Consider the following 16461-nt stretch of genomic DNA (forward strand, 5'->3'; position numbering starts at 1 on the left):
CCTAGACCTGGGGCTAGAGAAGCTTGTGAGCCACAATGTGGCAATGTGGTCCTGCTTGGGTGGGTGGGTGGGGGGGTGGGTGGGGAGCCAAACCCTGGACCTCTGCCACAGCAACCAGTTCTCTTAAAGGTTGAGCCATCTCCCAGGTGTCAGCAATAGTGTTTGTAGTAATAACAGTTAAAGACCCGTGGAAGGTTTTCTGAAGTCAAAACTCCTTCCTTTGACTCCAGTCTTCCTACAAGGAAAAGAAGGGCATCCTCAGAGCTCTGTCCTCCTTGCTGCGCAAGCCTGCCTTAGCTAGCCCTAACCTAGGAGAGGGAAAGGTCCTCTAAAGGAGTCTGACCCAGAGCAGCAGCCTTCTGTTCCTGGGGCAGGACTACAAGCATTCTCCTACGATTTGGCAAAGAGCCACTCCTCCTAGCCATCCTCCCGCCCCAATCCCATTGCTCAGCCCTTCTGAGCCCCCCACCTCCTAACTCCAAGTCCAGGGAATTTCCCCAGCATCTTCAAGCTCCAGTTTCCTGCCTGAAGGAAGAGAGAGAACAGATAAAAGGGGTGTAGTGGGTTTGAGAACACCATAGTGCTCTGTAGAGCCCCAATCTCCACACCTCCTCCAGCATATCCCGAGCTGGTGCTCCCTGGTCCCGGAACTTGTCCACAATGAGCCTCCAGCTCCGCAGCTCCGCCCGCATCCCCAGCGGTTCCAGCTCGCCATTCATGCGGATGGCGCCGCTGGTGTTTCTGTTGCTGTTCACGCTGCCGCAGCATCTAGCTGAAGGTGAGAGCGCAGCACCTGCGTGGTGCAGGGTGCCTGACCCATCCCAGCGGCCCATCGCAGGCAGCGGGTCCCAGGAGCGGGGCCAAAAGGGCTCTTCCAGCATCCTCCTATAATCTTGTCTCTTCCACAGCTGCCCCTTCCTCAGTCATTGCCGCAACGGAACTGCGTTGTGTTTGCTTAACCGTAACTCCAAGAATTAATCCCAAATTGATCGCTAATTTGGAGGTGATCCCTGCAGGTCCACAGTGCCCTACGGTGGAAGTCATGTGAGTTCTGACTGTGCTCTGGGTGCAGGTGATCTTGGGAGATGGAAGTCCAGGACACCCCCTGCCCTACCCTCATCCCTTACCCCGGATTCTTCAGTCACCCGGGCTCACCTGTGCATCCTCCTTTTTTTTTTTTTTTTTTTTCCCTCCGCAGAGCTAAACTGAAAAACCAGAAGGAGGTCTGTCTGGATCCAGAAGCTCCTGTGATAAAGAAAATCATTCAGAAAATATTGGGCAGGTACTTGCTATCTTAGTCTCTACAGCGGGCAAGGTCCTTATTCTCCCTGTATGAGTTGAGGCTCCCATCTCACATTCGAAACTGAGCTTAGAATAAAAGGATTCAGAAGGGAAAGTTGTTATTCTGGGATGTTGCAATAACCCAGAACTCATTACTCTCTCTCTCTCTCTCTCTCTCTCTCTCTCTCTCTCTCTCTCTCTGTGTGTGTGTGTGTGTGTGTGTGTGTGTGTGTTAGGATAAACTGAAGAATTTTAGTTACTGATATAAGTCTTTTCTCAACAGTGAAAAAAAGAAAGCTAAGCGGAATGCACTCGCAGTGGAAAGAACGGCCAGTGTTCAATAGAAAGATTTCTGAGGACTCTGACCCCAGTGAAGATAAGAAGAAAGGGCTGATTCTCTCCACCTACGGATTTTCTTTATGAACTCCCTGCTTTGATGAGAAAAGGGAAACCATTGTCCCTGAAGCTTCCTGCTCATCTTACGAGTGTATTTAGCAAAAATATTTCCTATTCTTTCCTATCTGTTACACTATCGGAAATTGTGATACTTTAGTGTGTAAGTCAAGAATCATTGGTTGTTAACCTTTCAAAATGTCTTGAACTGAAGGTGACTATTGCATTGTCTCCGGAATATGTATATGTGTGTGCATATATACATATATATATATATATATATATATATATATATATATATATCCTTTGTAATGTGCATGAGAAGGCAACGCCGTCATCCTCTCTCTCATGAAATGGGAACCTCTTTTACTGTTGTTTCTTGGGTATGTTAGGAGTGTTCTTACGTCTGAGCCTGGGCTGGCATATAACTTTTATGGTTTTAGAAAGCTGCTGTGTCATGCAGAAACCTGTGTAGAATACATTTCCTTATTTAGAATTTCTAAATGTGTAAGTTCTAGAAGGATCAATGTGTTCTCATCTTATAATTTTAGACATTTGATGTCTTCTTAGTATGGCATAATGTCATGACTTACTCAACAAACTGTATACTATTTATTAATTATTAACTAGTTTATTAGTATTACTATTTGGGGCACTAAGTATATATTTTAGATAGTATATATTTTAGATAGGTGAAGAAAGTAAGAAGCAAGGAAATTCCTTACCTAGTTTTCATAAAAAACATTTAAAAGTTATTTCTAGGGAGAGAAACTTTAGCAAATATCTATACTCTTAGAGTTTTGAAAACATACTTAACATGTTTGAATATGGATTGCTGAGATATTTAGATGTCTGTAGTGTGTCTTTTAAAGAGTGTGCTTTGTTATAAGGAAATTAATGAATTCATCACATCCATTATTTTAAGCCTGTACATCTTATAGTGTCTCACTTCTTTATATGACTCTTTTGAGGAAAATAAAGTATCTCTAGATTCCATTCATGTTGTTTCTGGCTTCCTGAGATGGTGACGCTCATTACCCTGCATTCTACATTATGTACAAAGTTAGCTCTCTGGTTCCTTCCTTGGTTTTCAGAAAGGTCTGTTCCCCTAATTCCTAGCACCATTTCAATCTCTAAGCTCATCCCCCTATTAGCTACCTCTCTGGGGCACAGTAGCGTCTGGGGACCTTAGAAAAAACAAACATTCTAAGACTTCCCCAACTTCAACCCCTGGCCAGCTTCTCTGCTGAGTACAAAATAATGAGAGCTGAGTTCAGCTCTCAGTTGAGTACAGGAAAGTGGAGGGTCCAGCTCGGTGCCTTGAGAGGCAGTGGAAACTCTGGGAGTTGGGGCCCAGGTGGGGATTTAGATCATAATGGGCCTAGCTCTCAAGAGGAGGTGGGGAACCCCGGCCCCTTGGCTTCTTTTTCTCCCACATAACCCCCATGGGTGGAAAGGTCTGTGTCCTCTGCACTCCTGCCAGAGATAAAGTGTTAAAGCTGATTCATCGTGAAACCAAACCTCAAACCTTCAAAGCCAGGTGCCAAATAGGCTTTCCCTCCTTTTACCCATTTAAAGTCCACCATAGAAGAAATTGCTCCAGTGTCCGGGAGCCGATTAGCACACTCCCAATTTCCTAGACATAAAATCGATGTAACAATAGCCCAGCAAGTATGGTCGTGTCTCCTCTCTCACATTGTGCTTCTCCGGCTTTGCGTCTCTCTTGTACTCTGTGCTGTTGGGCGTTGGGTTCTCTAGCCTCGCTCATTCTGCCTCATTTGCTACGGTTCTACCTGCAATGGGCTTGCTCCTTTTTGGCCCACAAGAGCAAATTCACAGTTTGGCACCAGCAGTACCTCTCATGACGTTTGTCCTGGTCATTCCCAGCTCAGCATCTTTAGATACTAGATAGACTGAGGTACAACAAACGTTGCTTTGCCATTGCCTGTGTATGGGTTTCTCCATCCTAATTTGCAGATAACTCTCCTAAAACACCAGGTACTGAACTCTACCTTACTCTGTATCCCCAACGTATGGCCCAGGCTGACTAAAGGAGGTAGTCACACCCCAACCCAAGTTATTGGATACCGTCCTAAAGTCAGTAACCTGGTTAACAGTCGGTAATCTGCCTCTTTTCTCCCTGTCTACAGGAAAGCTCCCAACCCATCGCATCCCCCTAGAATTCACCTGACAGACTTCTATCCTTTCTCTCTCTTCCTCAAAACAAAAAAACAAAACAAAACAAAACAAAAAACAGCTCCCCCTACCCCCCACCAGATTAGGACTCCTTTTTGTTTTCTCACAGGGTTTTGTACTTTTCCTTTGTAACATTTTGTATGCAAAAGTGTTTAGTGTCCATTTAGTCACTGTGATCTTCATGAGGGTAGGGGCAGTATCTGTCATGTTCATTGAAGTTACTAAGTGCTTAGGGCACAGTAAATATTTAAATAGACTCATAATCTATGCCAAAGGAGCCTGGTTCTCTCTCCAGCATAAGATATTACTTTGTTTAAATAGCCCATTTTTAGGAACAGCAAAGAGTACTAATCTAACTCATACAGAAATACATACCGGCTACAATTAAAGTATTATATACACTAACATTGGTATGTATTTTCATGTACAGGTATGTATTAATATATGATTAGCTATATAAAATACCTTGTTTTTCTTTACAACTAATCTCTCTCATTGCATATAAAATATAAACTCAATGGATATATTTTCTACTATCATATGCTGATGTATCTGTGCAAAAGATAGAGAGGGAGACAGAGGAGGAAATTCAAAGATATGAGACAGCTTAACATAGTTTAAAAAGGATGCCTTTTTCTTACAAGTTACAGTGATATCGGAAAATAAAAAATACCTCTAAGTTACAAAAACAAAAACAAAATAAAAAAACATTAAACTTGAACAGTGGCTTCTTTAATCTTTCAAATAACACAGGTTTATAATCCCCTGGGTTGTAGGAAACACTAAGACACAAACCGGACTCCCAGGAATACTTGAACTCTAAATTCCAGGGTTTTGAACAGAGAATGATCTCTTCCTGATTAAATGCCCAAGAGTGATAAATGGAAACATGGCAAACACCCTCAGATGATGAAATGCGAATTTGTGAACCAAGGAATATTCCTGATTAGTTTTTCCTTTGCTACCTGCATGATTTTGTTGTTTCTTATCCAGATGTGAAAGGTAAAAGTTTCATTTGTCTCTAGATCACAGACTCACTGGAGTTTGTGTTGTCCTTGCAATTCTGGGTGCCATGGCTGTTCTCCAAATGGTCACTCTATGGGGAACAAATGGCCTTTGGTGCATTACAGAAACTTTGGTGACAGCTGCTTCCACCATGCCACCACTGGATCCTTTCACTGGAAAACATCTGGGAGATATTAATCTAACATCTTCTAAGGATTTCTTACATATGTCTGTCTCCTTGATGGGTCACACTAACTTCTAAGTCCTGTTTCCTTCCCTTAACCTTACTCTGAAACTCCTCCATACACATGAATGAGATCACTAGGCCTTAAACATGTGGTTGTTTAACATTGTCTGTGTCCCTGCCTTGGCTCATGCAGTTTTTAGTTTGTACCATCCTTCGTTCAGTATGCCAGACTTTCTGCTTGCCTCTGGGTGTGACACATTTAATTCCTGAAGGTATGACAGCTTTATGGTAAAATATGACTAGTGGTTTTGTATTTCTAGCATTGTTTTTAATGCTTGCATGAGGAAAAGAATCTCTGTGGGTAAACTCTCTCATACTTAACGTGAAAATCCTTCCTGGATGTCACGGAATGAGAACTTGGCCACACAGAAGGAGCACCTGGGAAAGTCTAGTTACCTCCGTGACTAAGCCAAGGAAGAGAAGCAGAGTGTGCACTGTGTGTCTGATGTGGGGGGCGGGGCACACTGGATTCACTCTTAGTCAGCAGAATTAATACTAGTGTCCCAAAAGGGGCTATTCATACTTTCAACGGGAAGAGAGAAATAATGACAGAGGGAGACCTATGGGTTAAGTCTAAGATTTTGTTTCTATAAATATCAGTATCAGCATCTTGCTGCACAAACTTAGAGCATCTGCCAAGGCATAGCCACTGGGGAAATGCATCTTCATGGACTTGTTTCTCGAATCTGTTGCAACGCTTACCCTGATCGACTTCTCAGCTGGCTGAAAAGAAAGAGTTGGTTCTCTTCTCTAAAGCATCTGGCTCCTCCCCTTTGCGGCTTGGGTATAGTACACAGCCAGGGACAGTGCCTTTCAAATCTACTTCTGAATACTGCTAGGTGTGCAGCGTTGACAACTTATGTAACAACTCATTCCTCAGTTCTGTCACCTGCACACTGGTTTGACACCTACCTTATGAGTGAACGCTAAGGGCTGGCTGTCTTGGAAGTATGGCTGCTGTCCTAGTGTCCAAATTCAGACTCCCATTTGCTGAGAGAAAACCGAGATCTGGACATTACAACCCACATATAGTTTATAAAGGTATGCATATTGTGACTATATTTGAATGCTTTTAGTGTTTTAAGGATTTGTTTATAAATATATGTCAAAAGACTTGAGAAAAGTCTATATTCTCCATAGACACAGTTTTTTTTTTTTCTGTCAGTTATGTAGCAGCTATCAAATGTATGACCAATTGTTCTACCTAAGCCATTTGTCAATTCAATGTCATTACACAGCAGACCAGACATTGTGCAGGGGATGATTATGATGAAGTAAATATCCAGCCTCTACATATCTTTTTATAGAAAATACAGTGTTTTACCAGGAAGCAATACTTTAATGTTTTAAAAAAATATATGACATTTACTTACTCTGGGAAGAGGCACACATGTCCCACAAACATGGAGGTCCGAGGACAACTTGAGAGAGTTGATATCTCCTGCCAACTGGACTCTGGGGATTAAATGTGGGCTACCCAACTTTGGGGCAAGTGTTTTTATCCGCAAAACAATCTTGTCAGGACAAAACTATGTTTTCCTTGAGAGGACAGAGGCATGGAGTAGAGAGAGGGGACGGGAAGAAGAAAGAGAGGGTCATGTTAGAGAGAAGTCGCAGCAGCCAGTACCAGCCATCTAATTAGAGGCAGCCATTTTGAGTTTTCAGTGACGTCTGTGGCTGGTTATGCAGACCTACCCCTACTAAAGAGAAAGCAGGAGAGAGGCACAACCTGAAACCTCAAATGAGATAATAAAGCAAACCTTAAAAGAAGAAGAATTATTCCAGGCCACTAAACTAAAAGTGGAGTTGGCATACAGGAAAAGAGTTAGGCTTCTCAGGTTCGGAAGCAGCCTTAGGTTACAGTGTGCTCGATCAATGACCACACAGTGAAAACGAGTCATGTCGGTGCACCTGATGCTCAAAAACACAGATTGGGTAGCAGTGCTCCTGGGGAGCAGTGCTCCTGGGGAGCACTATCTGGGATGTCCCTCCATCCTGCACACCCCCTCCTCCTCTGCTCTTCCCTGGGCAGAAAGGGGAGAAGGCAGGTAACGTGAGTGTCAATGCTGTTGAGATCTGCACAGTTTCTGTCAGCTCAGCAGTAGGCTGGCACAGAAAATCATTTGCTGCCTCCTTTCTCAGTGCACTAGGGAACTTTAACAAAGGAAAACTTTGCTGACCTGAGCATCTGCTGTGCCAGTTGCTCTCATACCTGATTTTCAGATGATTTGCTCATTTCCTCAGTACTTACATGAGCTACCTGAAAGGGCACAGAGTCCAGAATGCTGTGTTGAGCAGAGCTAATGTGTTTTTATTTTAAGGAATAAATAATCTTCCAGTAGCTATAAGAAAAAAAAAAGAGCAGCCAACAGATAGGCTTTATTTTGAGTCATAGAAACTTGCTTGTTTCCGGAGTGATTGCTATTTATAAGGTGGCTTAAGGGGAAAACAGATAAAATAACTTACCACGCATTTGTAAAATATGGGGGTGGCAATGAAAGATTAATTTTAAAAGGGCTATAAAGTTATTTTAAAGCTAAGAGACTTTGCTATCTGTTTTCTGTTACGCAAAAATTATAATTTTATACAAACCAGATACTTTTAATTGAATAGCTGTTATAAAATACTTTTTACACATTTTTACAATGAATCAACATTGCTCTTTATATTTTATATACCACAGAAACTGAAGGAGTTTATACAAATGATAGGCATAGTAATGAACAGTAGTAGTACCACTAGTGAATATAGAGTATTATTAAATTCCAATTCCTTGGGTAAATATTTAGTTATTTCTTGAGAAAGAAAAAGTTAAATGAATAATTCACATAAGAATTTTATAATGTCTGGAGCATAATAGTTATTTAATATTTTTTGAGTAAACAGAAACTACCAAATAGTTGTTTTATCTAAAGGCTGACTAATAAAGCCTGTAAATTTTACATGACAATTAATTTGTTGATACCTCCTTCTGAACCTTGTTGACAATGTCTTTTTTGTGACAAGATGCATTTATTGATTGACTTAAAGCAGGTCATCATGGGGCATGCCTGCAGTCTTAGCACTTGGGAAACTGGAGGAGGAGGAGGGGGAGGGAGAAGAGGAGGAGGAGGGGGAGGGAGGAGGAAGAGGAGGAGGAGAAGGAGGAAGAGGAGGAGGAAGAGGAAGAGGAGCCTATATTCAAAGCTATCCTAGGCTATAGAGCAGTGGTGCTCAGCCTTTCTAATGCTGTGACCCTTTAACTCAGTTCCTCCTGTTGTGGTGACCCCCTAACCATAAAATTATTTTCATTGCATCTTCATAGCTGCAATTTTGCCACTTTTATGATTACAATGTAAGAATATATTATTATGCAGGATATCTGATATGTGACTCTGTGAATGGGTTGTTTGACCCTCAAAAGGTCAAAAACCCACAGGTTGAATAACACTGTGAGTTTGAAGCCAGCTTGGTGTACACTGAGTGTTCCTTGCACCTAAGAAGATACTTTATACAGTTCCTCTCAAAGGATTAGAGTAACCTTAACAATTGAACACAGAAAAGAAGTTTAAGTGGCATTAAACATGGAGAAAAATGTACAGTGAAGCCCATAAATACTGTTAAGAATGGGGAGAGTTGTTTGTGGTGGCCAGAAATGGAAAGCTTGTGAATAATGTTAAAAATTCTTTCCATTTCCCTCTGAGTTTTAGAAGCTGTGTAAATCAGAGACTCCTATAGACTCATGCTTCTGTACAGAGGGATCTTCCTGTGCATCTGTAGTTAATGTGTGTCTCCATAAATATATACATGTAAATGCATCTACAATAGAAATGCCAAACTTCTATTTGGCAATGGTAGGTACAGATGGCTACCATTGAAAAGCAGTAGTGTGGAGTCACTGTGAAGGGAAAGGGGCATTTTTAATTTTCATATGCCTAGAGTGTATGAATATTTCATTAAAATTAAAAGAGACAACAAATAAGTTGATCTTGATATTTCTGTACACTCATATAGTAGAAACAAGTAATTTCTTACATAAAAACATTTTTATTTACATATTTGGATGGAATCGGAAAAAAAGGTAATTTACTGAGAAGATAGAGAGAAGCCTATATACTCACACCCAAAGTGAATCCTTCATATTAAGTGACTCAATATTTTTCACCCCACACACCTTACAAATTCTGATACCCAGCAGGAACTAGCACAGGAACTCTCTTTGTCTTTTGGTGAGAGTAGAGAAGCTCCTTCTCAAAGACCACAGGCTTGTGACTGAAAATATGCTCAAGAGTCCACTAAGCCCCAAAACTACATTCTAGAAAAGGTGTGGCCCGTGACTACCTGCTCACGCAGAGAGAATGCAGTGATCTGACCTAGGTCTGACCTCTAAGTCGGGGGCTATGCATCTGTATGAATCAGAGCCAGAGAGAAACTGCAGGAATGTGGATGAACTGATGCAGAACTGGTAGGCTAACTCTGCAGGATTTTTAACCTGTCTGGTTGATATGGGTTGGACACAGCTTGACCATCCTTTTATGGTTACAGAGCCACATACACTCACTTCCCCTTCCCCACCTCTTTGGCAGTATAAAAAGAGGTCTGGAGGCATATAAAGCAACATAGCAGCCGTGTTCTGGGCAGCTCAGCCTCACATTGTTCCCTCCTGGCTCTGGGGACAGTTCTGGATCACTGCTCTTCACTATGGGCTTCAGACTCAGACCTACATCGTCCTGCACCAGGACCTGCCCACTTCATAACCTCCAGATATTGCTGCTGCTGGGCCTGATCCTTGTTGCGCTGGCTCCCCTTACAGCTGGAAAACGTAAGAGAAATTCAGGGAAAGATGAGTATGAAGGCTGCTTCCCTTCATCATGTGTCTAAGCGGATTGTGGTGCTGATGGTGGGGCTTGGGGTGTGTGCATGGATTGTATCAGTGCTTCTGGGTTTGGAGGATGTAGTGACTAAGAATTCTAAGACATACTTATGAGGTCTTCGTTACATGGAAGACAATCTGCTAGCTTTGCCATTCAAAGTTTACAGATCGTATTCACCATGTTTGTGGGAAAGAGGGACAATTGCCTTCAATTTACAAGTTAGGAAAGGGAGGAGAATAATGCATAGTTAGCAATTAAGTCTTGTGCTCCCTTGTAGCGAATGGCATGGACCCATATATCGAACTGCGCTGCAGATGTACGAATACCGTCTCTGGAATCCCATTCAATTCTATCTCCCTTGTGAATGTGTACAGGCCAGGAGTTCACTGTGCTGATGTGGAAGTGATGTAAGTCCCTGATTCTTTGTTCTGCTATTGTCATTATGAAACCCTCTCCACTCTTTTCCTCTTTCCTCCCTCCTCATGGATCTGTTCTGACAGAGAGGCTGTTGTCCACAGACCATCATTTTCTCTTTGGCAGAGCCACACTGAAGAATGGACAAAAAGCGTGCCTGGACCCAAATGCCCCTGGCGTCAAGAGAATCGTCATGAAAATCTTGGAAGGTTACTGACCAGCTGCTTCGTCTGTGCCAAACCATTTTCCTGCGCAGGAAGGGTTGAGGGTTTGAAATTTGGACTCGGTAGAATTATTTTTCCACTTTGAAACTGGGATGATCTCTCGTTCTGTCTCAGAAATCACACTGTATTTTGAGAAGGCATGATAAAGAATGTCACAACAAACAAACAAACAATGATGAAGATGAGCAAGCCAAGTTGTAACCTGCAATTTATGGTCTATTTCTGCAGTTCTTGGCTAAACATTCTGACATGCCCTGCATTTCTCTATTTGAGCTTTTCTTTTCAAATGTCCTATGTCAAGTTTTCATTCTGAGTTTTTAATAATTATTTCTTTTAGTTTTGAGATTATAATTAGATCACTTCCCCTTTCATTTTTCTCCCTCTGAACCCTTCTGTATACCCATCCTTGCTCTCTTCAAATCCATGGCTGCTTTTTTTCCCATTGAGCATTGTTATATACATATATAATGATAAATTTCATAGTGGTCAATTGCAACGGAAATCGCCTGGAGTCAAGCAGTTTTTGCTCTGGTCATGACCATGTTTTTCCAATGTCTTATCCCTAGAATGCCTTGTTTCCAAGAAACCTCTGCAACATTTTACATATGTTTACTTGAAACTGAACACAATAAAATCATAGAAAGTAAATTCTGCAAGCAGTGGTCATTTACTTTATAGTGAATATGCTTAACACCAGTAGCACCAAAAGTGTGATGTGAAAAAGGGTTTAACATAAACTGTTTCTAAAAAATGCCACGATTGTCTGCAACAAAGAAATATGATGGGCCTGATGTCCTATTAAATGTTTTACTATATCCATTCTCTCTCTCTCTCTCTCTCTCTCTCTCTCTCTCTCTCTCTCTCTCTCTCAGACTGAACTTTGGGGCATCATGTATGCTAAGCAAGTTTTCTGCCACTGGGCCACATTCCTAGGCCTCTATTTTTGTTTTGTTTTGCTTTCTTTCTTAATATTGCCAGGTAAAGTCACTAGGTTGTGCCATTTTAAATGCCCTACACTATCAAGAATTGAAAGATGCTAGGCATAAACCCCAGAGCCATGGGAACCCTGCCTAGTAGCCATTTCAGTTTTGACAGGCTGCTGACCTGCTCTGTGCCTTAGTTTCCTCATCTCTAAAATGGGAATGGTCTCCAGCTGTTTAATAGAGTTGATAAGAGAAAGAAAAGGACTTAAAAATGTTTTAAAGACTGTGTGTCACAATGAGTCACATATAATCGTTAGGCTATTAGCAGAGCTGCTAGCCCTCCTCATATTGCAGAAAGGGAGGGAATCTGACGTTTAAGAAATCATGAGACTTGCCGTCAGTTAGAAGTATAGCTCAGTGGTAGAGTACTTGCCCAGTATGTGGGAGGCCCTGGGTTCAAGTCCCAACAGAGCCCAAAGAAACCTGCCTTAGAAAATAAATGATCGGATTGCACATAGGAAACCTTGAACGTTAACCACTGGAACTTGATCCTTTCGCTGGTCCTTTCTTCCCTAAGAAGACGACACTACATATCATCAATTATAGGTACATGGATACTACTTTATTCAGAACTCCCCCTACTGTATCCTGGTCTTGGAGAAAGAGAAAATTTCATCTCCTCCAACCTGTACATGGACTTTAGGACACACTTATATGCTAAACATGAAGTTCACTCAAATTCAGCATGGAGGAGAGTGTCCTTCTCTATCTCTACCACCAGAGGCTCAGGCCTGTGGATATTATATCCGTAAAATGAACACTTAATTCAGTAATAACTATGTAAATGTCCATAAACATGTGATAAAGCAGTGAACAGAGTCTCTAGCCATTTTCATTTGCTTTGCTCCAGTTATTAAAACCAGCCGTGCCTCTCTGAGGAGGTCTCTCTCTCTGAAAGTCAACAAGCCTGGATCTTACTATGGCACTCGTTACACTGTGCTTCTTCTTCTTGAGGTGAAAGCATCTTTTACTCTTGTGCACCTGAACTGAATTCTTTAAATGGAGAGAAAGGCTGCCTTGCCTGACGTCATTGCCTGAATTCCTTGACTCTGCACATGCTGAAATCTTTGGCCAAGGCTTCACAGAAGAGTCCCTTGCTGTCCAGATTCAAATCCTCTTATCCATTCTTTTTTTTATTTTTTGTTTTTTGATTTTTTTTTTTTTTTTTTTTTTTTTTTTTTTTTTTTTTTTTTTGCTTACCCAGCCGAGGCCTTGAGTTTCAGTTCCCTAAACGCATAAGATTTATGGCATGGTTTGCAGTAGCCATTGTAGTCCATGCTGAGTATTCAGAAATGTATGTCCCAGGGAATTATGCTTGACTGTATCACTACGCATGAGGGACAGATAACGGGGCACATAATTATCACCATATACAGCATAAATTAATAAAGAGATCTCTAACTTCCAGAAAACTCTCTTATCTAGTCTCTACCAGGATAGAGCTGAGTAGAGAAATAGCTAGACTCAAAGATTTTACCCAAGGAATGCATTCAAATACTACTTCGGTGATTTTTCTAAAGAGTCGTGGGGACAGCTGACCCCGCTTCCTGCAGTAGCTTGGACAGCTGTCAGAAGAGCCTCCAGAATTTCATGCAAGAGGCTCGGGAGAAACCCGGATGAGGGTTGAAAGTCAGAAGTCATCGCCTTGACATTAACTTTCATCTTTTTAGTGGCAGAAAATAAATTTCCAACCCCACATCTCCAACCACACAGCAGTCAGTCTCACCACAATCGGCAGGAAGAGTGACAGGGGCTTTGGAGTTACGTGACAGGAAGTCAAGAAGGCAACTCATTGATACCGAAGGTGTGTGTTCTGCAAACCCGATGGCGATCTCAGAAAGTTCTCTGCCCCATACAGCATACCTTTTGCTAAATTCCAAGCCCTACTGTTTCTCACTCTATAATTGTTGATATCAATTCACATATGTGGATCCTGCTGCCAGCTACTAGTCAAGACAGCTGGCCTCAGCTTTTTTTTTTTTTTTTCTTCTTCTTTTTTTTTTTTTTTTTTCCTGCTCTGTTTTATTTTAATCTTGGCTGGCCAGATCCCAATTACTGTTCCACAAGTGTCATTGCTTCTGCGGAGCACTTCCTCATCCTGTATCCCGGGTTTCCGGACTGGGCAGGCAGTGAAGATAAAACGTGCTTGGGAAGTCCCAGGAGCTGCTGGCCTGCACTTAAGAGCCCCAGACCCATTTCTCCAAGGTAGAACTTTATCTTTGGATCCAGTGGCACCCTCTTGACATGAGCGTCGCTGCGCTGTTTCGAGGCCTCAGGCCCAGTCCTGAGCTGCTGCTTCTGGGCCTGTTGTTTCTGCCAGCGGTGGTTGCTGTCACCAGCGGTGAGATTGGGTGAAGGGATGCTAGGGACAGGAAGACAGTTCAGGAGCCTCAGGTGCGGGGGGGGGGGGGGTGAACTCTGATGACATTGGTCATACTGTATGGGCTTTCCACCTGCCTTCTGAGGGGAAGGCGATGCTGTAACCAAGCCTGTGGAAAGGTCCAGAGGTACCACGCCGGCAGATGATAGGGTCATCGCTATCTCTTCTACTCCCCTCTTTTTCTCCCCGTTTACCCTCAGCTGGTCCTGAAGAAAGCGATGGAGATCTTAGCTGTGTGTGTGTGAAGACCATCTCCTCTGGGATCCATCTTAAGCACATCACCAGCCTGGAGGTGATCAAGGCAGGACGCCACTGTGCAGTCCCCCAGCTCATGTGAGTCCTGCCCACATCCCCCAGGCCCGTCCTCTCCTTTGCTACCCGTTCCTTCCCATCTCTTCCTTTCTTCCAACCAAGGATCTGTAAAGCAATTCCTCCCCTTTCCCCTCTTTCCCCTCCGACAGAGCCACCCTGAAGAATGGGAGGAAAATTTGCCTGGACCGGCAAGCACCCCTATATAAGAAAGTAATCAAGAAAATCCTGGAGAGTTAGGTACCAGCTGCCTAAATGTCAATTGTGTTACAGGACTCCTGGAATCTTGTCTACTTTTAATGTAATTGCAATCTTCCGATGTTTATATTATCCTCCAAGATTTAAATAAATGCATTGAACCAAGTTGTCATAAAGTCAAGCTATTTTTGTAATGAAGCCAAAAATTGTGTCATGAGTAAGGAAACATCTCCAAAACTTTAAGCAAAAATATTTTTGATGGGAGGTTTGGTCTAAGAACTGAATCTGCTTGGTGTTACTGGTTGAATATTTGCAGCTGATGAATATTTGCATATATACTTAATTACATTGTCTCCTGGTTACACTTCGGTTTTGTGTTGTAATTAGCTTTGTCAAAAAAACAGGAAGGGGGCTCAACATAGTGAGTTGCCTTTGAAAATAAGCACCTAAATCAAACTTTGATTCAATTTTCTCAAGATTATCATAAAAATTAAAATAATAAGAGATTAGGGTGAATACATAATGCTAATATGTTGATCCTTTCAAGAAACCGTATGAAAATATCTTTCTATTTATGAGTTCTTGAAGAAAATTTATGTTTAAAAAATGAAATATTAAAAATAACTCTTATTCTCATACTATTGCCTGTAAGGGGGGGGGGTCTTCTGGCAAACTGGAGTCCCGCTAGGACCTGTTAATCTATCACCTCACTGCTGCTCCAAGCATGTAGATGTCTCAGCGAGACTTTCTGCAAGATTCTTGGGCTCAGAAGAACTTGATTTGTAATTCAGTTTTCTTTAAGATCTCCTCATAACACGGTATGCTAAGCAGCCCCGGGAAGCAGGCCTGGGACCAGATGGCTTTACGTTCATACTTCAGAGGACAAGTACCACACATTGAGGAAAGAGGAAGATGCTGTGATATGTGTATACTAGTTAGATATCACTTACTCCCTCCTTCGCCTGGTCTCATAAAAACCTTTGCGGATTCTTAGAACCCTATTGGATAATCTAGAATAAACATTTTTGCGCGATCACCTTCATACATTTGTGCAGCCTTTTTTTTGTCGTGTGAAATAACACTCACAGGCTGTAGAAATCTTGGGGGTGAGATTATTGTTCAAGTTACCTTAATGAGCAGGGAGGCAGACTCTAATTCCTAGAAGAAGACGTAGATAGTAGCTCACAAGTGGACACAACCTGAGTGTTGTGTTCAACCTAACATGACAGTGTAGAGCTGTTTGTTGGCTTAGACTCCTAAGAGAAAACAGAGGACGTGCAATTGAGTCCTTTGAGGAAGGGACAGCTCTAGAATGATGAATACATGAAAACAGTCACAGTGTGTAGACGCTTCCAAGGGGGCACAGGTATCTAGGGGAAAGTAGGGAATACAATTAGTGATCTTGATGATCATACAATTAGTTTCTGGCGATTTTCACTTTCAATGGCTCTTTTAAGGACGGTTGCCTAATTATCCTTCTAAAACACAGATACAGGCATGGCACTTACCTTCACAAGATGTTCCAAACCAAAGTCCTCAGCATGTTCACCTATAGCTCTACCAGCTGCTTTGCCTTTGTGCCTTTGTGTCCTCATCTATGAAATGGGTTATTGGGTGGTGTTGTATTAGAAAGTGGCTCATATCTGGATCGATCACACCAGGCCACCACAGTCCCACTAGAAGAGGTTTACGGGGGGTGGGGTGGGGGAATTGGGGAAGAGAAGGAGGAGGAAAACAGGGGTGAGGGGTTGGGGGTTCTCTGCCTTTTATTTGGGCCATGAAGTAATCACCACCGTGCACAGGTGAGGCACACATGTGAGGCACACCCCAGGAGTGTGTGGCAGTTGCCATGACAACAGACACATGAGGGTCCTTGTTGCATATGGGTGATACCATCAATGGATTTGGAGACTGACTGTAAACAGCTTCTGATGCCAACAGGTGATATGTGCAAAAACACGTGCTGTGGTTCTCAAAC

General features: G+C 42.3%; 3 protein-coding genes across 3 annotated transcripts; all 3 read left to right on the top strand.

Moving 5' to 3' along the window:
- The first annotated feature begins 555 nt into the window (after positions 1-555).
- On the top strand, positions 556-2663 carry LOC110295457 (C-X-C motif chemokine 5). The gene is made up of 4 exons (XM_021163955.3): positions 556-778; positions 909-1044; positions 1199-1282; positions 1565-2663. Exons 1-4 carry the CDS (start codon positions 661-663, stop codon positions 1623-1625), a joined length of 399 nt encoding a protein of 132 aa, XP_021019614.1. The 5' UTR covers positions 556-660; the 3' UTR covers positions 1626-2663.
- Positions 2664-9737: 7074 nt separating this feature from the next.
- On the top strand, positions 9738-11229 carry Ppbp (pro-platelet basic protein). Its single transcript, XM_021162677.2, has 3 exons — positions 9738-9923; positions 10253-10382; positions 10516-11229. The coding sequence occupies exons 1-3, from the start codon at positions 9803-9805 to the stop codon at positions 10604-10606; spliced, it is 342 nt and encodes a 113-aa protein (XP_021018336.1). The 5' UTR covers positions 9738-9802; the 3' UTR covers positions 10607-11229.
- Positions 11230-13711: 2482 nt separating this feature from the next.
- LOC110294441 (platelet factor 4) lies at positions 13712-15465 on the top strand. The gene is made up of 3 exons (XM_021162679.2): positions 13712-13937; positions 14177-14309; positions 14438-15465. The coding sequence occupies exons 1-3, from the start codon at positions 13841-13843 to the stop codon at positions 14523-14525; spliced, it is 318 nt and encodes a 105-aa protein (XP_021018338.1). The 5' UTR covers positions 13712-13840; the 3' UTR covers positions 14526-15465.
- The last annotated feature ends 996 nt before the right edge of the window (positions 15466-16461 follow it).

This window comes from Mus caroli, unplaced genomic scaffold (genome assembly GCF_978045245.1).
Source record: "Mus caroli unplaced genomic scaffold, Mus_caroli_1 scaffold_4, whole genome shotgun sequence".
NCBI classification, from domain to species: domain Eukaryota; kingdom Metazoa; phylum Chordata; class Mammalia; order Rodentia; family Muridae; genus Mus; species Mus caroli.